The sequence below is a fragment of the Misgurnus anguillicaudatus genome, chromosome 16 (assembly GCF_027580225.2).
Source record: "Misgurnus anguillicaudatus chromosome 16, ASM2758022v2, whole genome shotgun sequence".
Taxonomy (NCBI): Eukaryota; Metazoa; Chordata; class Actinopteri; order Cypriniformes; family Cobitidae; genus Misgurnus; species Misgurnus anguillicaudatus.
In genome coordinates, this window is record NC_073352.2 from 13,387,696 (window position 1) to 13,412,939 (window position 25,244).

Genomic DNA, 25,244 nt, shown 5'->3' on the forward strand with positions numbered 1-25,244 from the left:
AAGGGGGGGGGGTGGCTGCTGGAGTCCGCCGGGTGGTACACTCGCAGAGATTGCCGTGTGAGGGATGGATGCTGCTGGGCGGCTGTCTACCGGCTGTGGTACTGATTTCTTTAGCGCTAACACTTAGGATGCGTTTTTTAATGGCAATTTTACTAAAGAAATAGCATTTATGATCATTTTAAAGCATTTCATTTATTGAATGGTCACTTTGTTCATTGTAAGCAATGAGTGAGATGGAGGCCGGTAGAACGGAAGAGGGAGAGGCTCGTGAGGAGAGCACCGAGGTGAGATGATGATAATGCACGCGTGAAAGATCAAATCTTTACTGCCCGTTTAAAACCTCAAGCTCTCACTATTATAACGATCTATATTCATGGATATAAATATAGTTTTATATAAAGAGAAACAGGGGGAATGGCAGACTAAAATGTGTGAGTTAACCGGCTCTTTCTTCATTCACGCGAAGGTTGACACCCATTTCATCTGACAGCGTCTGAGCATCTTTTGTATTTCGGATGAGAGTTTAAACCTATGGTTTAAACAGATCGTGCATTTATGACCTTGAAGGAAGGTTTTTTGTTGACATTCACTAACACCGTTTGTGCTTGTCCTTGACTATGTCTTTTTTAATTGTATTCATTTTTAATTATTTAATTAAACTTTTTTATAAATTAGCAAATAAATGTCATAATGAAGTGTTTATAGTCACATTAAAAGAGTATGGGGCAGTTTCCCAGACAGGACTTAAGTCTAGACTGAATTGAATGTTTGAGCTGTCTTAACTGAAATAAGCTTGCACTGACATATCTTTACATATATCAGTGCCATTGTTTTGTCTCAAATATGCACATCAGTATTTTTTTGTAGGGTATGTGTGTAAAAACTACTTGTACTAAGGCCTAGTCCTTGATTAATCTAAGGAAACTGCCCCAATGAATGCCCACATTCTTCACTGTAAGTTGACTTACAATATGATGAAAGCATAGTTCATGTCATATAAAGATCCAGAACACAGATGAATATTAGGTTATGCATTGGATTATGCATTTCTGACTGTTATTTGCAAGCTGGACGGTAGTTGTCATGCAGTTTTTAATATGCATTTCTTATGCAATTTCTAATTTCTTCTTAAAAGATCTCATAAGCTTTGCTTTTATGCATGATATCAACATCTTTCTGTTCTGTAGTGTCAGAGACTGACAGCAGAGAGAGATGAAGCTGAAAGACAACTCAAGCACATTAAACGAGGTAAACTCACTCATTACTGACTGTTGTGATTACATTGCTATTTTCTGGATTTCTGTTGATCAGGAATGCTTGTCATTCAAAATGGAAAGGATGATATATCAATTCACAATGTCGATCTAGTTTAGATTCAGTTTTCTGTCATTCTGTTCAGTCACTTGAATCACATTAATGGAACTGCAGCAATTTCACCCATTTTGTGAACTCCGTATAGACCACAGTTAGCAGATAACAGATCAGATCAGACTTTAATGCGACAATGTGAATATGGAATTATTTAGGCCTGCAGGAGAAACTGTATTGACTATATAGGATGCGTAATTTTTACTGTTAAAAGATAGGCTGTTACAGTTTTGAAAAATGTGCAATTGATGTAGTATTACGGAGCCCCTAAGGGGACATGGAGCAAATATTAAATAAAGTTTAGTTTCGCTTTCGCTTGCGCATGTGACACTACCGCGTTTAGTTTCGCGTGCGCACGTTAAACTACTGCGCTTAGTTTCACGTGCTCACGTAAAATTTGAAACTATCGCGTGCGCACGTGAAATTATCGCATAAGTTTTACGTATGCGTGCGAAAGTTTCATGTGAGCACGCGAAACTAAACGCAAAAAAAATTTCTGCACATGAAAGTTTCGCGTGAGCACATTACAATTTCACGTGAGCACATGAAAGTTTCACGTTAGCACATGAAACTAAACCTTAGATTTTTTTTACTCCAAGGTCACCTTAGGGGCTCGGTAATTATTCACAATAATTACATATTTGTTGAATTGCATAGCCATACAAGATTTTGAACATTATAAATAACAATTGTTCAGTACTTTTCTGGGAGGAAATTTGGGGCTCTACATAAAAAAACACGGACCCAACCCATTGAGTTGTAATTAAATTGTTTCAACCCAAATTGCTGGGTTGTTTTTGTTGGATCAAATCTAAACTTTTATTGGTTAATTTAACACAAGGGCTGGGTTTGTCCCTTTCTTACCCAACACTGAAAAATGAAAATAACCAAATTAATTGAAAACCCCAGGATAATTCATGAAATAAAGTAAAAAATACTTTAATTTGATCTTTTTTAAAGTCATTGATTCTGCCTTGATAATATCTATTCTCATTTATTATGATTTACTTTTGCTGTTTAACAAACCTAACCCCACACCACCTTTTAACATATATATGTAAAGATGACCTCGCCTGGCTCATCCCACTGAATTGAAGCTTGGTGTTGTCTTATCTCATTTCCTGTAACCTCGCTTTACCCATATCATCATGACATTACAGAGGGGCTCCTCTGAATGGCCCATTATTCCCAGGTGTTAGCAGGTATTCAGTCTCCATGGCTACGTGGGAGCCAACCATTAAAATGCGTTAGTGTTAAAATGACCTTCCCTGCTTCCTCTTTGTGATATGTAAGGAAACCCGACTGCAGTTACTTACTAATGTGTTAGCACTCTGACAACACTAGCAGTTGCCAGCTTAAGGAAAATAATCTGGAAACTGAGGTGAGAAAACTTTAGATCATATTCGCAATAGCAAAGATAATTTTTTTTCACCTATACTCTGCATTTAAGAAATGGTATATCTTTGCTGTATATATATATATATAGTTTATGCACTTGTGCAGTCCGAATTCAGTGATGAAATGTAATTATTGTAGTATTGAACTACTGAGTATTTTTTATAGAAATATGTAGATAATTATATAATACATGCATTTGTATATCCTAGCAATAGTATGTACATTTTTATGCTAAGACAATTGGAGTCTATCTGTTTTAGTGCAATGAAATTACATTTTGTGTTTTTCTTGTAATGACTCTTGAAATTTCTGTATATTTATAGTATATACCAGTATGCTTATGTCGATTGATATATAGATGATATATAGAATACATTTTTTTATGAAATCTAAATGTAGTGAAGATTTGCTCATTAATCCATCAAAATCTTTTAAGTAGGTAAGGTTAGTGATAAAGTCTTGTAGGATTTCATGGCATATATTTACCTAGAAACACTTTAGATCATTTATTCGGCTTTCCACATAATCAAACACATTTGTTTTAATTTGGTTTAACGTCTTACATAGTGTTTCTCGCTGCTTTTAGGATATTTGTGTGGAGTCCTTTTTTATTAGTGTCGTGGAATTGTGAGACATTCCCTACAGACTGTAGACCACACTAAATTCAGCTCTCATTGCTGTGTTGTTATATTACTAGTAAATTATTAAAAATTGTGAATTATTTATCAGTAGAAGAAAATTAATATGTCTTTCAACCTTCTATTGTCGTTATGCCAAACACCTTTTGCACTTTGATATCATTTTTGAAATGCAGGTCACTCCAAATTTGATTCAATTGTAATATATTGTGTAGTAACTTAAATAGGAATTGCAGAAAAACTAGACATGCATAAAACTAATTCACACAATGTGTATGCTCAATTATATTGATAGGTCCTCTGTGTTGTGTTTTTCTAAAGTTTTGTATTGAAATGGCAGTGTGTTTTCAGAATCAATATGTGGCACACATTTTTGCTGCAGTTAACATGACACAGCAAATATCACTGTAGTTGGCCTAGTTGCTGACATACAGGACAATAGTCTTGTGCTGGTGGCACGTGATTGGTCGGTGTTCTATTTGACAATTGGCTGCTCCAGGGGAACTGCTGTTGAGTATGTGGGAGGTACTGGATCTGTGGCAAAGCATCTGTCTCCCACCTCCTTTTTGGGACGCCCGAGTGAGCTTCATTAAGAATGGCCTCTGCACTTATGCAAATTAAAACACAGACTGCGTATTAAGCTGTCAGGTCCATTACTCAGCTTATTTACCACTATGTTTTACATATCTAAAGGTGTTTGTAAAGAGTTTTATATTAGTTTATTTTTATATATTTTTTCTTGCCAATTACATTTGAATGTAGTCTGCACATCCGCCTTTGGTTTGAGAAAGATTATGGGTTACAAGCACAGGCGGAATTAGTACTCGAGTTGAAACCCAAATTGCTGGGTGATTAAACCTACACCCTTACGATTTATTAAAAGAGCTTAATCGCTGTGACCAAAATTGGGATGGAAGTGCTTTAGACTAATACCAGACTAACATTGTGTTAAAGTGGCAGTCGAAATGCTTGTTTCCTGCTTCAAATGCTCGACTTTTGACTTCGGCTCTGTTTGTCTGATTCTCCAGAGCCATATATTGCTCATGCAGCATTAAGCACAGTATACTGCTGACCTAGAATCCACAGACAGAAGAAAGGCCAGAAGCAGAGCTGAGCAGATGAGTGTTTGGGCCACACCCCTTTTCATTGTCCTGCTTTATTTTTATGGGCAGCACGTGCAACCCTGCACACCCTGACTCATCCTTAGATGCTGAGTTTGTGAATGACATAGACATAGCGTGGCTTGAAGGGTCCACAAATGCTTGATGGTCACCCAGAGAGTATTTGGTAGTTGTCTGGTTGTGTTTACTATTGGTGGTTGTTCATCTGAAACTATTATTTATACTTTTAAATTATTTATGCTCACAGTTACAATGTACATATAGGCGTAGTATGAGCTACATTTTTGATCAAAGAGTTAATAGACATATCTCACTGTCAACACTGGTTGTGATCCTAAATGTAAAAATAAATATGCTATTTTATAAATGCATTTGGATTCATATATGCTCAGTTCTTTGATTCAGGTTATAAAATAGTTAATAAAACCGGAGGTCTGATAGCTGCAGTAAACCTCAACTGAATATGGGCACACATTTTTCCTTGTCATTGGTTTATTGGCTGTGGTGCAGAGCTGCTCTCTGCCACAGAGTCGCCCATCTTGCATATTTAACAGGGAATGAAGAATTTAGCATCTTAAACCTGCCGAATTTGGCATAATGTGAAGCTGTCATGTGGGCGTTGGAACCATTATACAGTATGTGGGTGTGACAAGACCCAACCGCTTTTTAAGACCAATGATATTAGACCTACTCACTTTTTCTCTAAAAAAGAAAAAGAGCGCATATGTCTGTTCACTTGTCAGAGCGACGACAGTCACATCCATTCCACTAGGCTTGAGGAATGCCCCAATAAATTACAGTTTTTCTTGGTTGCTTAAACACATTTCTTGAAACTATGCCTCATATTCTCAAAACAGGAAACACAATTCCATAACATCTCACACAATTCTCCAAACATCCTATTTTCAAGTCAAAATGAAGCTGTACACTCAAAACCATTCATTCTTACTGAAAAACCTAAATTTTCCCTCAGACATCACACACAAGCTTTCAAAAACACACACACACAATAAAGTATTACACACTGGTGCAATAAATTCAAAACAATATATCCAAAACTGGTAAGTTGCGTGTGGTTCTCCCCCTCAAAAACCTTTTCACATGACCAAAAAATACACAATCAATGGCATTAGCACGTTTTTATTCATTCATGTGCTACACAGCACAACTGTAATAAAAAAAAATTCTTCCTCCTCAACATCTCATCTTTGTTCTGGATCAGGCCAGAGAATCTCATCCACATCACAGGCTATATTGGTCCAAGCCAAACAGCGAGGGTAAAATCCTTTTGCATGATCCACCCCTGGCATTCATCTACTGATATGTCTATCTATAAGGAAGGCAATTTAATGCATTTCTTTATTCCAGTAGCATAGTCCAACGCTGTATACACACTAAAGTTACTGTACAGAGCAGTCTTACTGTAAGTACATCTATCTGTTTTCCTCCCTGAAGGCACTTTACTTGTTGCTCAGCCTCTCTCATAGTCATACCATGGACAAGGACATGGTCAGCTAGAGTGGCTCTTCCTCCTCCTTCACCATGTCCTCTTCCTCATCTTTCACCACGTCCTCCTCCTTTCCCTCTTCTTCTGCCTCCTCCTCTACCTCTTCCTCTTCCTTCACCATGTACTCTTTCTCCTCTTTAACCACAATCGTCTTCCTCTCCCTCCTTCTTCACCATGTCCACTTCCTCCTCCTTCTCCACGTCCTCCTCCTTTCCCTCCTCTTCTGCCTCCTCCTCCTCCTCCTCCTCGACCTATTTCTTCATCATGTCCTCTCCCTCTTCCTTCACCATGTCCTCTTCCTCCTCCTTCACCACGTCCTCCTTCTTTCCCTCCTCCTCTCCCTCCTCCTCTTTCTCCTCCTCCTCCTCGACGTATTCCTTAATTTCTCTGTGAATCCATTGTTCCAAAGCTCAGTGAACTGAGTCAGGCCCTTTTATTTATCTATTGAAGGATCTGATTGGTGTGTGTTCAATTTTGACTCTTAGTGTTTCCACCTTGGTAATTGTTTGCTAATTGAGCCTAAGCTGTGCAGACTTGAGTGAACAGTATTGCTAGTGCTTTCTATATGACCAGATGGTGTAAGCACTGAGAAATGTAGGGATTTGTGTGTAGAGTTTTGAAGTAACAGTTCACCAAATCTGACTCATGTGTTAAAGCAGGGGAGAAGTGTTTATTGTTCAGCAAAATGATTGTGCTTCTTGAAAAATGGTGTTATGGTTTTGAAATTTTAGTTCAAAACTCTGGTTATAGTGTTTTAGTAATTGAGAAAAACTGTAAACTCTTGTTTCAGTTACAGCCTTGACTTCCACGCTACTGCTTCCTCAAATCCATTCCAGTTGGCTCATTTAGAGTCCATATAATTTAAACTCCATTTCGTGTTTTCATTACTTTCGCAAGCTTCACTCCCGAGACCCAATTGTTACCACAAAGATAGGAATATCAGTAAATTTGTGACCTTGTGGGGACAATTTGAGGTCCCCATGAGGAAACAAACTTATAAATCAAACAGAATAATGTTTATTGAAAATCTAAGATACAAGAAAGTTTTATGTGATGGTTGGGGTTTGCGAAAGGGAATAGAATATACAGTTTGTATGGTATAAAAACCATTTTACATATATATACACACACATTTATATATCAGCAAGCCTCCGTTGGTCAGAAAGTCTATGCTTGTCCCCCAGTTAAACTGGCACCAAACCAACATAAACCAATTAAAAAAAAATAACATAAAGAGAAAATGAGTGGGAATATTTATTCCAGGATGGTGCTCCAGGGCAGACCGATGATGTACTCCAGGGTGACTGCATGCTGAGAGAAGCATCATTCCTGCATAATTCAACAGCCTTTCATGGAGACATGCATAATATAGATGAACTTCCTCCCTAGTTTAATGGAAAAGAAAAGCACAGATGAAGCATATTTTGTCACACACACACATACCTTTAATCTCCAGAGAATGTGGGCATTTGATAAACATTTTATTTTTATTTTCTGTGCATCACTCCCATCAAATCTGCTTTGCTTTTTTGTTATCTTTGTAGTCACCTGAAAGGATAGGGTTTAGAGATGTCACTATGGACATTGCAGTGCGCTAAACTAAACACTTTGACATAAGGGGCACTGACACCCAATCCTCTATTTGACAGGCCAATGTAGTGTCTAGAGTTACCGTCCTGGTGCTTTGTAACAACAGGGCAACAATGAGACCCAAATGGTTGGGAAATGATTCCTATTGTGAACATGTAACCCATAACTGACTGGCCATCTCATTAAACTCACTGATCACGCCTCATCATATACAGTACAGCAGTCATGATATAGTTATGTGATACATATATGTTAAGCACTCCAAGCTAGTGTTCGTGAATAATTGTTGGACGTCACAAGTTGACAGGCACTTTTAGTGAATTGTGTTAGAGGCAGTGTGATGTTCAATACAGGGAAACATTATTATACTCCCACCATCATTGCCATGAGAACGACTTACAGTACAGCCGCATTGCTAATGCTTATATTGCATTTGAAATATGCAGGAAGATTGGGTTCTAAATATGATCTTCTGTGCATTCATGTAATCATTTCTGTATTTTATTGCTCTGCATAGTTTCCCAAATGGTCATCGAGGAGGTAAACGTACTACAGACCCAGCTGGAGATTGAGAAATCTTGCCGGGAAAATGCAGAGGCTCTGGCTACCAAGGTGACTTGTTTAAAGAAATTGTTCACCCAAATATAAAACATCATTCCCTCCAGCCATACCTGTATGACTTTGTGAATACTTACATTGCTTAATTTTGTACAATAAAAGTAAATAGCATCCATGCAGGGACTCCAGAAATGATAAAATAGTACTGACTTTAGTAAAAGTGACATGTGATTTATATTCCAAGTCTTCAAAAAACGTACAATAAATTTGTGTAAAAAAGACCAACATCTAGGTTTATCTTTTGTTTTTGGAGGAACTAATACTGTAATTTATTCTATTTGTTAATATGACGCAGTTAAAGGGGTAGTTCACCCAAAAATATTTTCAACACTCTCATGTTGTTACAAACCTGTATAAATTTCTGTGTTCTGACAAACACAAAGAAAGATATTTTGAGGAATGACTGTAACTAAACTAATCAGAGGCCCCATTGACTTCCATAGTAGGAAAAAGAATACTATGGAAGTCAGTGTGGCCTCTGATTGGTTTGATTACAAACACATAAATGTATACAATTTTCATTTTTGAGGTGAACTATCCCTTTAATAACAGTTATGTTATTTGGAGATGATTAAACATTTCAGTCATGTGTTATCTTGATGCTGTATGTTGTTTTAATGTAACGTTACGTTCTGCTTACTCTTAGTTGAACTGTGAGAACAGAAAGCTGAAGTATTTGAGTCTGTCATCACGGCCATGTCTGGATGAGTTGTTGCCCAGTATTTCTGACTGTATATCTCTAGAAGAGGAGACTGACACACAGGAGTCCAGCTCTGACCCCTTTGCACAATACAAACAGCAGGTCAAAGGTAATTACAGCAGTACCATCTTATCTCAATTCAAGCAAACATATTCATTCACGTTCAAACTGTATCAGAAATCATACACTAACCCTAAGTAATACAAACTGTTTAGTGTACAGATGCCAAACTTTGTGATAATCTGATCTCTTATACTGTATCTGTTTGCATACTGAATTGTATTCCAACCATGTGCACTGACTGCACTCACTGAGTGAAAACAGGATGAAATCTGAGCATAATGCGAAGAGGAAAATGGCTCTAATACAAATTTTTATCTAATCTTAAATGAAAACAACACTTACTGGACATAAATAATATAATTTCCTGATTATTATTCTGATTATTATACAGATCTTCAAGAAACAGTGGACTCTTTGCTGGAGGAGAAGAAACAGTTGTCGTGTCAGCTTCAAGAGCAGCAAAGACAGATAGATGAGCTGACAGCACTGGTGAGTACCAGTCCAAAATAAAGAGAGATATTGCTCACAGATTGCGCTCTTAAATGGTCACATGTCTGTTTTTCAACTTTGCCATAGGTGTTTTGATTAAGATATAGCAAGCATTTTATTTTATAGTCCTGTCCAACATGTACATACAGTACTACGTACAGTAAACCCTGAATCCTTACATAAGTGTAATTATTGTGTATATGTAGTTATTTTTTTATATTAAAATATTATGTTAGGTCTGCACAAGATAAGCCTTTGCATGTTTAACACTATATGAGAACGGTTTAAACATTAGAGGTAAAGAGCATGTTTTGTAACATTTCACCTTGAAGAAGGTTTCAATAAGACGATCTGGTCGCTTGACAAAATGTATGTAATACCATCACACAACAATTTTCCTCAAGTTGATAGAGCTATACAAGAAATGCAAAGCAGATTTTTTTCTAAACAGAGCTTTTCAAGTTTTGTGATTGACAAGTTTTGTGATTGCAATACCAGTTTTGGCCACAATCCTACATACTGTTCCTTTAAGTTGCAAGAGGATATAGCTAACACTATATTTAACCCTATATCACGAAATTATGTGCCTATAGTCACGTAAAAATTTGATTCTTTTCCGTGACACTATTCTGTTTTTCCACGTTTTTCCGTGACCGTATCACGTATTTCTGTTTGCGTGTCATTGTTGCGTGTTGGTTGCTCAACCGCTTTTTCCTATTTTCAAACTATTGTCGCTTCGGTTTAGGGTTGGATTTGGTGTTTGCGTTAGGATGTCACTTTAAGTATTGGTTTATACATTTTTTTCAGATTTATTTTTTATATTATCTGATTTTTAAACCATTGTTGCTTGGCGTTAGGGTTAGAGTTGGGTTTGGGTAAGGATGTCATTTTATGTAGCCTGGGTGCCAGTCGAACTTAGTGCCGCCCACAACATTTCAGGACGAAAAGTTCGGTCTGGAGTCGCTCCGTTGTGGCGCTACTATGCTGGAACAAAAACTGTCGGACCAATCAAACTGTCAGGGAGGGCTTTATACGATGATGGACAGATGATCAACTGTAACATAATCAACCACGTGACCAAAGAGAACAAAGACGGCTGCCGCTGGAGAATTGACATATGAATATTCTGCCATCAAGTCTGCTCTGGAAGATATCAACAGCACATTGATTTTAAAATGAGTAACAGAGAGATGTGATCAATGCATTTGTTGATTGAAAAGATGTTTTTGCCGTCCCTCCTACGGGATTCAGCAAAAGTTTAATTTATCAGCTGACTCCGATGGTTGCTAAGAAGATGGGACACAATGAAAATGGGCAACTCAGCGTGCATGACAACGTGGATATAACTAGCGGTCGTTTCCAGCTCCTTTTCGGAATCCCAGGGATGATGTTAATCTAACTTACGAATGGTAAGAGATAGCCTGACTGTATGACTTAGTAAATAACTCACAATGTCGTGATATGAATGAAATGATGTAAACATAGTAGGTGTCGATGTACGTTCGCTTACTCAGACTATAATCATAATGTTAGTGTCATTGTAGCGAAATAACTAGCAGTTCAGGTCGGGCTGCAAAAGATGCCCTTTCAACATACGTCGCACACTCAGTTGCTCTGATTGGTTGTAGGTCTATCCAATTGAGTGCAGAGGCATTTTTTTGAAACACGCCCCATAATCACAGCCCAATGGAGCGGTATCAGACTCAAATTCTGACTAAAATTGAGTATGACAAAGTCAGGCTACACTTTATGTAAATCTAACCCTAAATTGAAGCGACAATGGTAAGAAAATAGGACAAAACAGTTGAATAACCAATACGCGACAATGACACGTTAACAGAAATGCGTGATACAGTCACGTAACAACGTGGAAAACATGACAGTGTCATGGAAAAGAATCAAAAATGTATGTGACGATAGGTACATAATTTCATGATACTGGGTTGCTACATTGCATGAGTCAAAAGTATCGATTTTTAAATTTTTTATTATGTAAACATCATGTTCCATGAGGATACAGTACTGTGCAAAAGTCTTAGGCCACCATGCTATTATCGAAATCATTTGAAAGTCATTTTCTCATACAGATATCTGAGAAGCAGGACGAAGCAATTACACAAAACAATAGGATGAAAGCAACTTATTTCAGTCAAATATAAAGACAAGCGTAGTCAAGCTTAGCAGCGTTGATGGGGGCTTGAACTCTAAAGAGTCTTGCAGTATTTTACCCTCTTCATGAATAATGAATCAGCTTGTAATGCAACCTTAGTAACCTTCGGTAACCTAAATGGCTATCAGTGTAACAATATCTAAATGAGTTTCTTTTGCCTGAAATAATACGTACAGCGTTATATTTTGTAGACCGAAAAGGAGCAGGCAGAGATGAAGGAGCTTTATAAAACCATCGAGCAGCAAAGCAAAACCATTAAGAGGTTCAACAGGGGTAAGTACAATGTTTATGATTGGAGAGCCTTACACATACATTCACAAGCATTAGCATGACATCATCTCAGATGTCTGGAGTTCATCTGCCTCCCAGAAGATTTATGATCCCTGCAGCCCACTCACTACCGGCCTGTAGTCAAATTATCTGTAAAAGATTCACCACAGGAAGTCCTGGTGTTCCTGCTAAAAGAGTGATGCACTTTGATTTGACTTCCTCTCTCTGCTCCCACTTTGCTCATCTGTGTTGTTGCTGGTTAGGTCCTGGTTATGTCTGCATGCTAACCAGATAAAGTGCTTTTAAAATCTGATACACATTGTAATACTCTACCTTTCACTTCACATCAACCTCATGTTAATTTTGCGTACGTATATCATTCTTTATATGTCCAAAGAATTTTTAGTTTTACTTGGTGAAATCACGTTCACCCCATAGGTCGATATATAGCTTTATTACAATTCACTAAATGCCTCGGATTACATTTGATGTGTCCTCAGTGTCTATGTTGGCCACTCATGAGTATGAGAACATGAAGGAGCAGCTGGATTTGGAGCAGAACCTCAGGCAGAAAGCAGAGACCTATGCACATGAGGTACATTCAGAAAAAAGTTTAAACAATATCACTGTTGCATCAAACATGTAGTTTTTTATTTTTAAGCATTTAGTACGAGTGTAATACCCCAAACCTCCTCTACTGTAGATGCTGGTAAAGCAGAAAGAAGCAAACAGGCAGAGCATGATTTTGTTACAGCAAGCCGATCCCAGCGTTCAGCTGCTCAAAGCTTTAGAGGATGTGACCAATGTGACCAGAACATTGGAAGAGGAAAGACAACAGCACCAAGAGAAGGTAGACCCTTTCATCATTTCATTAAAAAATAAAGGGGGAAATTATACCCCTTAGTCCACTGAACACAATAGGCCTTATGGGTAATACTGGATTACATGACAGGATTAGACAATAGGATTAAATCAACTAAAGCTTATTTCAATATAGTCAACAGGAGCTTGTCATACAGTACATAAATCCATTTCATTAATACTTTAATATCAATACTTTGCTGTAAAATACACACCTATCGTACATCTGTCATTAGTAAACATGTATTTTCTGCCATTCTGGTTTTACATATGTGGAAAATCTGTTCCACATTTGCAGTCTCAGCAGAAAACATCAAATACTCCTCAACCACATTTAATAATAATATATGAGTGGGTGCTACTGTATATTAAACTACATCGGAGACAGCTGGACTCCTGACAGCTGTCATAATAACATCAGGGTTCATTCAACAGCTGTCTTTTATGCAGAAATTGGTTTGTGGTCACAGTGGAGAACTCACCAATCATTAGATGCATATTTACACACTTATTACTGCATTCCCAATGTGCTCTTTGGATTTGATCCGTTCGCTGATTGGATTGAATGAGCAAGTCGGCTGTAATCGATATTCTGTCCATGTGGTGGTAAACTGCTGAGGTTGTCTGGATGGACGTGGCATCATTAGCAAAACTGCTTTTGGTACGATTAAGTGTTTGTGAATCAGCTGGACCAATGCATCATCAGTCAATAAAACAATCAAGATTTAAATACAGAGCATGAATCGTAACTTCAGAAGTTATGACCTCTATAGGCTATAGCAGTGTTTCCCAATCCTGGTCCTCGAGGCCCCCCTGACAGAAAGTTTTAGATGTCTTCTTATTTAAAACACCTAATTCAACTTATCAGCCTACTTCAAAAATGGTAAACATGTCTCCCTAACAAGCTGATGAGTTGAATCAGGTGTTTTAAGGAGACATCTAAAACATTCTGGGAACTTTCTATAAAGATTGGTAACCATAGTAACACAGTTAAACTTGCAGAGAGAGCAAGAGAGAGAGCGAGCGAGCGAGAGAGACGTAAGTGCGTCTCTCTTTAAAGTGCACCGGTTTTATTTCACACTTTACATAAATAAATAAATGAGATGATTAGTTCAAATAAAGATTGCCTTGTCACTGTCAGTGTTGCCTGTCATTCATAAATTATTTTAATAAATCAATTCAAGAATCATTAAGTTAACTATATGAAGAGTTTCGTTGCAAAACGAGATAACCACCGTTTTTTTAATTGTTCATAAATCGCGTTTTTTGGTTGTGCATTACAATTAATTTCAATGCATCTGCAGTTGGTTTGTTTTGATTTAAAACCTTCATAACTTAAAAAATACAGCTAAGTAGCACCATAAAACAAAATAATAACATGATAACATAATAATAAACATGTTTTGACAAAAATGTTAAAAAATGGATTTATCTCGTTTTGCAACGAAACTCTTCATATGCTTAAGCAGAGGCGTTTCCAGCATTGAAGGACGTTCAGGGCTTAGCCCAGACACCATATTAAAGGTCACGTTTTTCCTGATACCATTTTTTAAACCCTAGTTAGTGTGTAATGTTGCTATAATAGCATAAATAATACCTGTAAAATGATAAAGCTCAAAGTTCACTGCCAGGCGATATATTTTCTTCAATAGAACTCCTCTTTAAAAGCCTACAACGAATGGCCGGTTTGGACTACAGCCCTCTATTTCCTGCTTTAATGACGTCAGTAAAACAGTTCGTTGACTAAACTCAGGAATACGTCAGTCACCAGCTTTGGCTCAAATGGCTCTGCTAAGCTAAGCTGCTATCTATGGAAGGCCATTAGCACAAAAACATGTTAAAAATACGTGTTAACACGCACTACGTAGTGCGTGTTAACACGTATTTTTAACACGTTTTTGCGCTAACGGCCTTCCATAGCTATCGAATCACAGCACACTAAACAAACTACACAATCAGAACTCGATACATATTTCTGAAGGAGGGACTTCACATAACAAGGAAGACATCAGCCTGTTTTGAGGACAGTGAAAACAGCGCTATAAAGATAAGTAAATTGTGTGAAAAATGCAGCGTTTTTTACACGTGAAACATGAACACATGTTATATTGCCCACTATAAACACAATCAAAGCTTCAAAATCACAGACAGAACGAGAGCTTTAAATACAGGGATCACTCAAAGAGTGTATAAAGTGTATAATAAGAATATTAAAGTGATCTGCAGCATATAAAAGTGTTCTCACCTAATCGCGGCGGGTCGCAGGAGTAAAATGTCATAAGAACTTTAATCTTTCCTCTCAAGTAGATTTTTGTACGTGAGTTTTACTCAGACATGACCTGAATGAGCTGATAATGTCACAGAACCGCCAAAATTAGATTATTAAACTGCTGCACCGAAGGAATAACAATCAAGTGATGAATAAACCTACAATACTGTATACCTACTGTATAACCATCCTATGGATGTACCATACAGAACGTCTAAAACTAAATATAAACGTATTGCTGCTGGAGACTTGCCATTGGCTGTTGTAATTGAATAAATAATGAGGTCAGTGTAAGAAAAGACTACAGGGGCTATTTTGGGGAAGTTTTTATAAATATTATTTTGTTTCATGGTATTATGTTTTATATTATTAGGTTTAGTGTATTAATGCATTAAATTATCTGATTTAAATATTAAAGATACTTTTTCAAGTTACCGTTGTGGAGATCAGTGGTTCCATTCCGGTAGCTAAATAGTGCTTTCGTTAGCTCCTCCCCTACCTGTTGCATATTCCTCTTCGTTTTGCATTAAAACCCTTTAATGCATGGCTAGCCGTGGATTATCCCTTACTTGTTCACAGACTTTCAATGCATGCACATTGCAACAAAATGCAATGCATCTCCTGGACCTACATTACATTCTCCTGTTTCAAAAATTTGACGGTGTGCGTACTGTACGTGGACCCTCGCATACGCGTAAAAATGGACCATACTTCAGCCTTAAAGCCCAGAGTATAGTCTGTTTTTTACGTGTAGGACGTTCAACGCATGTGCATTGCAATGCATCTCCTGGGCTACATACAAATGTAACTGTTTCAAAAATCCAACGGTGTGCGTACAGTACGTGCACACTCTCCTGATGATGAAAGTTGCATCACGCAATTGTAGTACGTGGACCCTCGCATACTTTACAATGCGTTTAGCCTTACAGACTAGTCTGTTTTTTTACGTGTAGATGAACGTTTGCGCACGGTCAAACTCACAGCCTTGCAAAGTATAGTTAATTTTGTAGGGTATGTTTGTAAAAACTTCTTAAATGACCTAATATTAATAAGGCCTAGTCCTGGATTAACCTAAACCCTGTCCGGGAAACCGCCCCCTAAAACTTTATTTCCTGTGGCCTGCAGGTTAAGGCTTTAGAGAGAGAATTGGAAGAATGTGCTTTGCGTAAGCAGCTTGTACAGCTTCAGAGACAACTGGAGATTTTAGAGGAGGAAAAGAAAGAGACAGAAGGGCGACTGCAGAATGAGGAGAAGAAAAACAACATTTTGGAGAAGAAAGGTAAGAAAATGCCATGCCGGTAAATCACATTTTTCGCTTATCTCAGTTTAAAATGGTTAGACTACAAAGCTTGCATTGTTTTTCAGATACTATTTTAGAAGCTGTGTTTCCATACCCCTTCATATTTAAAATTGAAATAGCGATTTCAAAATGTGCCAATGTGAAAATTTTGCATAAACTGCCATTTATCGCAAAACGGGTTAGGTGGCTTTTCAGGCACTTTGAAAAAATTACATGATCATTCTTTAAATATGGTGCTGTATGTTTGAAAGGACAAGACAGATGAGTTGTGGTCAACGTCATACGAGGTCACAAGAACGATGACTTGAAAATACAGCTAGAGCGATTCGGGAGTCGACTGCTCTGTATGCTTTTTAGTTGCTCTCGCTGTATGTTTATGTCATTCGCATGGCGGTCTGCGTGGTGCCGTATGAAGTCGAACACACCCGATGCAATGGTTTTTGCAGTGATTTATCACGAGAGAACAAAATTACTTTTTACTCGCATAATATCGGTTAATGGAAACGCCGCAATTTTGCAATAGTTTTTTTGTCAACATTTAAAAAATAACGCTAAAGTTTTGCGCAAATCTTTAATGGAAATGCAGCTAGTGACAAATTTTTACATGAAACAAACTATTAAAAGGTGCAGTGTGTAATTTTTAGAAGGATCTCTTGACAGAAATGCAAAATAATATACAAAACTAAATTATCAGGGTTGTATAAAGACCTTTAATAATGAAACGTTATGTGTTTATTGCCTTAGAATGAGACGTTTTATCTACACACACACAGAGGGTCCCCTTACATGGAAGCCGCCATTTTGTGCCACCATGTTTCTACAGAAACCCTTAACAGACAAACTTTTTTAAGTTGTCTCCAACGATGACATGTTTGTCCAGGTGGTGACTACCGTAGCTTCTCTATGTGTTTCAAAAGCGAGGGGTGAGTCGTTGGTTGCAATTCACAACCTCACCACTAGATGCCGCTAAAATTTACACACTGCACCTTTAAACGTCAATGAATCTCTGAAAACACAAGCCACAGCAATCTACATCTTACATTCTCGTGTCATTTGTCACAGTTAAAGATCTGCAGGAGCTGAGGCGGAGCTTTGATTCAGCATCAGGCCCCTCCCCTGGGACTGCTCCTCCCCCTGCTCCTCTTCCTCAACCACCGCCACCTCCACCACCCCCGCCTCCTCCTCCACCCCCGCCTCCTCCCTCTCGCTGCAACCCCCTCAGGTAACTCTTTCCTTATAAAAATGAAATTGTTGTGTATGTATCCCACCCATTCCTTTATAACAGAAGCATCTCTCTTTGTACTGTAGCTCACTCATTGCAATAATGAGAAAATCTTCCAAAGGAGGCAAAGGATCCCCTAAACCAGAGCAAGCCCCAGGTGACTTTTCACTGCAGTCAGAACAGTTCCTCCTTATTTCAGTTTATTATTGGCCGTAGCTACAGTAACAAATACAATCTGTCCTGGGTGCAGCGGCGGCCGAAGCAGATGATGTCAAAGTGAAAGCTGTGAATGAAATGATGGAGAGAATCAAACACGGGGTGGTTCTTCGGCCTGTCAAAGGGCAGGACACTAAGGTGAGGATTTATTTTAATGTGAATTAAAATATAACAAGTTATTGTAAGATTGTGTGTCTTGTGGTCTGTAATGTTTTCTTTATACCCTGTGGTCTCTGATCCCATCGCCGCAGAGGTTTGGCACAAAGGTACGCTTTCGGACACATTTAAAAACAATGTTTACTAACAATTCACACTAGAACTGCTTGAATCGAAGGAAATCCCATGTTTTACAGCCAAGCATCTTTTTGTCCCTCCAGAAGTCCCTCTTAGCATTTGATAGTCCTCCCTGATGAACGGTCAGGTCATTAACGCATTTTGTGTACAATAGGTTTTATAGACAACGGGTATCCATCTTATTTAAGTTATTGAGGGACCGAGTCACCGGGATAATTCTGAGGCTCAGAGGAGCTATATACAGTGGGGCAAAAAAGTATTTAGTCAACCACCAATTGTGCAAGTTCTCCCACTTAAAAAGATGAGAGAGGCCTGTAATTTTCATCATAGGTACACTTCAACTATGAGAGACAAAATGAGGAAAAAAATCCAGAAAATCACATTGTCTGATTTTTTAAGAATTTATTTGCAATTGATGGTGGAAAATAAGTATTTGGTCAATAACAAAAAAGCAAGATTTCTTTCTCTCACAGACCTGTAACTTTTTCTTTAAGAGGATCCTCTGTCCTCCACTTGTTACCTGTATTAATGGCACCTGTTTGAACTTGTTAGCAGTATAAAAGACACCTGTCCACAACCTAAAACAGTCAGAATGCAAACTCAACTATGGCCAAGACCAAAGAGCTGTCAAAGGACACCAGAAACAAAATTGTAGACCTGCACCAGGCTGGGAAGACTGAATCTGCAATAGGTAAGCAGCTTGGTGTGAAGAAATCAACTGTGAGAGCAATTATTAGAAAATGTAAGACATACAAGAACACTGATAATCTCCCTCGATCTGGTGCTCCACGCAAGATCTCATCCCGTAGGGTAAAAATTATCACCAGAATGGTGAGCAAAAATCCCAGAACCACATGGGGGAACCTAGTGAATGACCTGCAGAGAGCTGGGACCAAAGTAACAAAGGCTACCATCAGTAACACACTATGCAGCCAGGGACTCAATTCCTGCAGTGCCAGATGTGTCCACCTGCTTAAGCCAGTACATGTTCGGACCCGTCTGAAGTTTGCTAGAGAGCATTTGGATGATCCAGAAGAAGAGTGGGAGAATGTCATATGGTCAGATGAAACCAAAACATAACTTTTAGGTAGAAACTCAACTTCTTGTGTTTGGAGGAGAAAGATGCTGAGTTGCATTCAAAGAACACCATACCTACTGTGAAGCATGGGGGTGGAAACATCATGCTTTGGGTCTGTTTTTCTGCAAAGGGACCAGGACAACTGATCCGAGTTAAGGAAAGAATGAATGGGGCCATGTATCGTGAGATTTTGACTCAAAACCTCCTTTCGTCAGCAAGGGCATTGAAGATGAAACGTGGCTGGATCTTTCAGTATGGCAGTGATCCCAAACATACCGCCCGGGCAAAGAAGGAGTGGTTTCGTAAGAATAATTTCAAGGTCCTGGAGTGGCCTAGCCAGTCTCCAGATCTCAATCCCATAGAAAATCTTTGGAGGGAGTTGAAATTCCGTGTTGCCCAGCGACAGCCCTAAAACATCACTGCTCTAGAGGAGATCTGCATGGAGGAATGGGCCAAACTACCAGCAACAATATGTAAAAACCTTGTGGAGACTTACAGAAAACGTTTGATCTCTGTCATTGCCAACAAAGGGTATATAACAAAGTATTGACATAAACTTTTGTTGTTGACCAAGTGCTTGTTTTTCACCATAATCTACAAATAAACTCTCAAAAAATCAGACAATGTGATTTTCTGGATTTTTTTTCTCATTTTGTCTCTCATAGTTGACGTGTACCTTTGACAAAAATTACAGGCCTCTCTCATCTTTTTAAGTGTGAGAACTTGAACAATTGGTAGCTGACTAAATACTTTTTTGCCCCACTGTAACTTCAGATCAATAGCTTTGCCTGCAGTCATGGTTTTATGTTGTAAAAGATTATCTTTCTTTTAGATATTGCTTATCTAAAATGTAGATTGTTAAACTGAAAAACAAAAGATATTAAGTATTGAATTTAATGTGGGATTTCATGTACAGCAGCTCATCCCTGTTTGTGATCCACAGCAGCAAAGCCCGGCAGCAGAGGAGAAACCCCAGGAGAGCGCAATGGAAGAGCTAAAAGGCATTCTGGTACGTTTACTGGTTAACTTCTACGTGCCATTCAGTCAATAACCACACATGTGCCCTTATTACATTATGTCACACATTGTCACCAGCAACATTTACCATCTTGCATATGATCTCACACTTCATTAGTTTGTGTAGTAAACATTCTGAAATCATGATTATGGTTTTTAGTATTGGGTATGGAACTATGACAGTCAAACGTACGAGGAGTAAAATGTCGAGACAGCAGATGAATGTGTTGTGCCTGTGAATCTGTAGGAGACGGTGAAGAAGAGTCCCAGTCGTGGCTTTCAGGAGACCGTCCATGCTAAAAAGGACAGTGAATTGGAAGTGATTCTCAGGAGGAGACGGAAACAGGCCTGTGATCCCGACACCGGAGGTCAACTATCACACACGTCTCACATATGTTAACCAAGCGTTTAAATTTTTTTTTTTGTGTGATTTTTACAAAAGTTTCGGGAAATGCCTTCCAGAAAGGTCTCCTCTATAATTATATAATCATACAATATATCAAACGAAAGAACTGATTTCAAACAAACAAAAATAACAGAAAAAAGTTTTATCCTATCTTCATTTGTTCTATTTTATCTCCTCACAAATATGTTGAGGTTTCTTAAAAAAAAAAAAAAAAAATTTAAGAGATAATTTCATTTTTGTAAAGGACTTTTGTTAGAGATCCGATTCAGAACGTTGATCAAAACATACAGAGAGTATTAACTGTTTTTGAATTAGTTGGTGCTTCAGTTTTTTATAAGTTGAGTAAGAGCGCCATCTAGTGGATAATAGCGGAATTATAGATTACCGTAAAAACTCGTCTGGGAAGCGTGAAATGTTTTCTCTTAAAGGTGCAGTGTGTAATATTTAGAAGGATCTCTTGACAGAAATGCAAAATAATATACAAAACTATATTATCAGGGGTGTATAAAGACCTTTTTATAATGAACCGTTATGTTTTTATTACCTGAGAATGAGCTGTTTTTATCTACATACACAGAGGGTCCCCTTACGTGGTAGTCTCAGCCTCAGACGTCACGCCCACAATCTGTTGGCTGAACGTCTGATGTTTTTCGTACACTTTTCTGGAAACCCTGTGAGAATGTTAAAGTCATCTTTGATTGGTTGAAATAAACCGGATTTCCAGGAGACGCGAGTGTCGCGATTAGTTTCGGTCCCTGGAAAACAAAGCTATGACGTTCCATTGAGGAAGAGAATCAGTCGTGTTCACGTGGATAATAATGACCAGTTATCATGATCAGCTAAACATTGGATTCTCAAAAATATGCAAAGTTCGCAGCATCGACTCTCTAAAAGATGTCCAAGAGTTTTGCTTAAGGCAGTTAGTGGAGTCAAAAAGTTTGGTTCTGCTGAATTGCTTGTATGTGTTAAAAAGTGGAGAGATATGCTTCAAACAGACGTTTAACGGGAGCGTCTCATTGGTGTGGCTGTTGATAAAGTGCACAACGTTGTCCTATGGTGAGTAATGTTGTTTATTTAGATACTATTTGGTTGCGGCTGGTTATTTCAATAACTGACTTGTTGCCCAGCCGGCTCGTTATTGTGGGGAGTCCGAAACGTGACGCTAGATGAAACAAACTGTGATTGGTTGTTTGACATGTCGGTCAAACAGCTCGTGGGCGGGCTTTGTCCAGAAAAAGCAGCGAAAAACACCAGACCTTCAGTATTGAAGGTCTGGCTACGCGAGACTACTTACGTGGAAGTCGCCATTTTGTGCCGCTATGTTTCTACAGAAGCCCTTAACAGACAAACGTTTTTTACTAAGTTGTCTCCGACGATGACATGTTTTTCCAATGGTGGCTACCGTAGCTTCTCTATGCGCTTCAAAAAGGAGGGGTTAGCAGTGGACTGAGCAGTTGGTTGCAATTCGCAACCTTACCGCTAGATGCCGCTAAAATTTACACACTGCACCTTTAATTGACGAAATAACTCGTCAATGGCGGGGAAAGAGTTATTTTAGTTGTGTTTATTTGTAATTTATGGGTTTGAGTTAAATACAGATTACATTTTTTATTTTAGCCTGTTTAAAGGCACAATATGTAAATTTTGCTGCTAGAGGTCTCCATACAAAAACAAAGCTGTCGCATGATGATTTTATGAAGGAGAGTGGAATGGTGGGAGGTCTTTGCCTCCACTTCCGATCTGAAAAGGGAAAGAGAAAACATTTGCATAAAAAACTGTGATCCTGATGAGGTTTTATAAAAATCTGTAATACCGTGATTATCCACTTACCCAATTTATAAAAAAACTGAAGCAAATTTTTTTTTAACAATTTTCATCTCTGTGTATGTTTTGATAAGTATGAGCTTATAAGCAGGAGAAAAAAATATATAGATGAAACTTTTTTCCCAGTTTTGTATGTTTGCTGTTTAGTGTTTGTTTGAAAGCAGAGGGTCTGTTCTTTCATTTGAAGAAGAAAATTTTTCTGGAATGCATTTTGTAGAACTTTTGTGAAAGTTACAAAAAATGCTGGCAGGCAACTTTTCAAAAAAAAAAAAAAAAAAAATGGCTGGCGGGTTTAAAGTAGCATTTGCCTAAATGCATTTAGAAATTAGTAACAAAATATAATATAGCAAATTGTTTTAGCTGGGTGAAAAAGTCTAAACACAAGAAATAACTATTAATATAGTCATTCATCTTCTGCACTGGAGATGATGGACACCTAAGTAAAGTCTCCTCGTCCAGCAGTCTGAACGCTCGGCACAGTTCTGACTCCGGCAAAGACACGGATGTGGCGGGCAGCAGCTCTCTTTCAGGCAGCGAGCGTGGATCCAGAACCAGCTCGGACTCCGGCCGAGAACCAGCCGTGGCTCGACAGATCTCAGATTCTGGCACAGAGACAAAAGGAGCCAGTCAACCGGACACTGTCCGCAAGTCTCTCTGTGAGAAAGAGCCCCCAAGGCCCATCACTAACGGATGCTGTTCAGGGTAAGGCCAGATTTACCGAACAGTAGATTGATTAAAATAATTTGCTGAATGCTAAATAGATGTACTTACCTTATACGTTGCAGTGAAACTAAAGATGGAGATCCAGTGAAGTGGGAGGAGTCTAACGGGATTGGTCATACTGCTGCAAGTGGCGACCTGCACACCACCTTCAGCTCTTCTGCACAAAACCCCGATGCAGCAAACGGTAGCACAGATGCTGACTGTTAACAGCAAGTTGCACAGCAAAAGACAGCTCAATTATTTGCACAAAACCATGATTTCTAAATTTATTTATTCCAAATTTTAAAACAAATCATTTAAAGTTCACAGTTTTGAGACTGGAGTTAATAACAATAACTCATTTAAAATTAAAAAAGCAAAATAACAGATGAACATGTGACCAGGAGACAGATTTGTTTTCCCTTTTTCCCGTAAATGTACTGTATCTGCCTTAACAGGGTGCTTAGACGTTAGGTACATTTCTCATACGCTTTTATAGGTCTACATCTCCATAGCTACGATTTTGGATTAATCTTATTCACACGTACTTCAAAAAATGCAAGCATGTAAACTTGAAGTAAAATTGAAGTATGCAAATGTTTGTGTCACTAAACTGAATCTGCTTGTTTAATCGGCTATAACAACAATCAAAGTCATAACTGAAACCTGTTTGACCACACTGCGTTTATGCGGCAAAACTGTATACAAGGGAATCAAATACAGCCATATTTTGATGCTGCGTGAAAGTAGCCATGATTCTTTAAATTCTGTTTGAGACTTCACCTTTAATACAATGCAACAAAACAATCCTGAGAGAATAACTGCACTGCACATTCTCATCATGGCACATTTGCTGTTCCAAATAAAGGTCTTTATGGCCTGGACTATCTAAATTAACTGAAAGATGACACGCAAGCCTTGAAAAGAACTTAAAGCAACACTATGTATTTTCCATGTAAAAATGACTTACAGCTCCCCCATGTGGTTGAAAAGCGCAACAGTGCCTGGTATCAGACACTCTTCTGCAGGCAGGGGGAGGTGCGGGGCTGTGTGCTCTACCCTCCACCGCCACTTTCAGAGTGTGCTTGTAGCAGCTAGGAGGCTGCTCAGGTTGCAGCAACAGTACAATTTGTCCAGTTAAAAGTTGTTCTATCACTGAAATAATTTTAGAGACATTATTTAAAGGTAAAAAAACTACATAGTGTTGCTTTAACATAAAGAGTGGTGGTCTGCTTTGTCTACCTCTTAAGACGCACTCACCTATGGGATGTAAGGAAAATAGGAATATCATCAAATAATGGAGGGCTACCAACCCATGTCTTCCATCTGTCTCCAAAATGCTGCACTGCATGAATAAATGCACAGTTTGGCTTTGAATTAAAGTTGCATTGTCATGATTAATACTTATTGAGCTGCAATATGAGCAGTTCAAATGCAATATCACCTGCAAATTGTAATATTGAAATTATTATAAGGCTGCCTTTAACTGCAAGAATAATGCTTTGTGGTTCCGTTCGTTTTAAATTCTGGGAAATAGACATGATATTAGAGTTCGGGTCATCATCACTTTTGGTAATAACATATACTTGTATGATATTTAGCTTTTGGATATTGTTTGACATGACTGACAAATGCAATTGTTGACTTAAAAGTCACTTGGTTTGGTTTATGATCATTTCATGTTATTTATTTTTTTCACACTGTCATCATGTAAGAATCTGTTAAAATAACCAATGTGACACATTTACACTTCTCTTTATTATGGAGATCTTTAGTTCTTGAACTTAAATTTGCTCCTTAATGTCTCACCACCTCTGGAATGTGTTTTTGCCTTATTACTGTATGCACCATTTCTCCTTTTCCAGCCTTTTTGGAGTGTAGGCTTGATTTTATATAAGATATTTGAAAGGTAACTGATGTGTTCTTGAAATGCGTGTGTTTTGAAGCTTAAAAACTGAGTGTACCTGTTTTTATCTGAATTGGGCGAATTCTTCCTGTTTAACAAACCTTTTCAACTCAACTGAATAAAGTAATAAAAACAGTAATTTTGGCTCCGCAGTCCTATATGAATATAAATGCATGTCAGCATCGCATATTTACAATGAACATCAAGAACACAGGGT

General features: G+C 38.2%; 1 protein-coding gene across 4 annotated transcripts; it reads left to right on the forward strand.

Moving 5' to 3' along the window:
• shtn3 (shootin 3) lies at positions 1 to 25,175 on the forward strand. Of its 4 annotated transcripts, none has more exons than XM_055178515.2 (18): positions 1 to 98; positions 226 to 284; positions 1,188 to 1,248; positions 8,140 to 8,234; positions 8,887 to 9,049; positions 9,395 to 9,492; positions 11,854 to 11,935; positions 12,433 to 12,527; positions 12,636 to 12,782; positions 16,188 to 16,341; positions 17,425 to 17,584; positions 17,671 to 17,741; positions 17,835 to 17,938; positions 18,052 to 18,066; positions 20,116 to 20,181; positions 20,437 to 20,557; positions 22,845 to 23,121; positions 23,205 to 25,175. In XM_055178515.2, the coding sequence occupies exons 1-18, from the start codon at positions 65 to 67 to the stop codon at positions 23,347 to 23,349; spliced, it is 1,947 nt and encodes a 648-aa protein (XP_055034490.2). In that variant the 5' UTR covers positions 1 to 64; the 3' UTR covers positions 23,350 to 25,175. The 4 variants fall into 4 exon arrangements, with proteins under 4 accessions (XP_055034490.2, XP_055034489.2, XP_055034491.2 ...); XM_055178514.2 differs by having other exon boundaries at positions 7 to 98; positions 223 to 284; XM_055178516.2 differs by having other exon boundaries at positions 7 to 98; positions 223 to 284; positions 20,119 to 20,181.
• The last annotated feature ends 69 nt before the right edge of the window (positions 25,176 to 25,244 follow it).

Coding starts and splice junctions, on each gene's coding strand:
- shtn3 (XM_055178514.2), top strand. CDS start 65: ATGGATGCTGCTGGGCGGCTGTCTACCGGCTGTG. Junction 9,493..11,853: donor TAGATGAGCTGACAGCACTG/GTGAGTACCAGT, acceptor TATATTTTGTAG/ACCGAAAAGGAGCAGGCAGA. Junction 17,585..17,670: donor TCTCGCTGCAACCCCCTCAG/GTAACTCTTTCC, acceptor TTTGTACTGTAG/CTCACTCATTGCAATAATGA.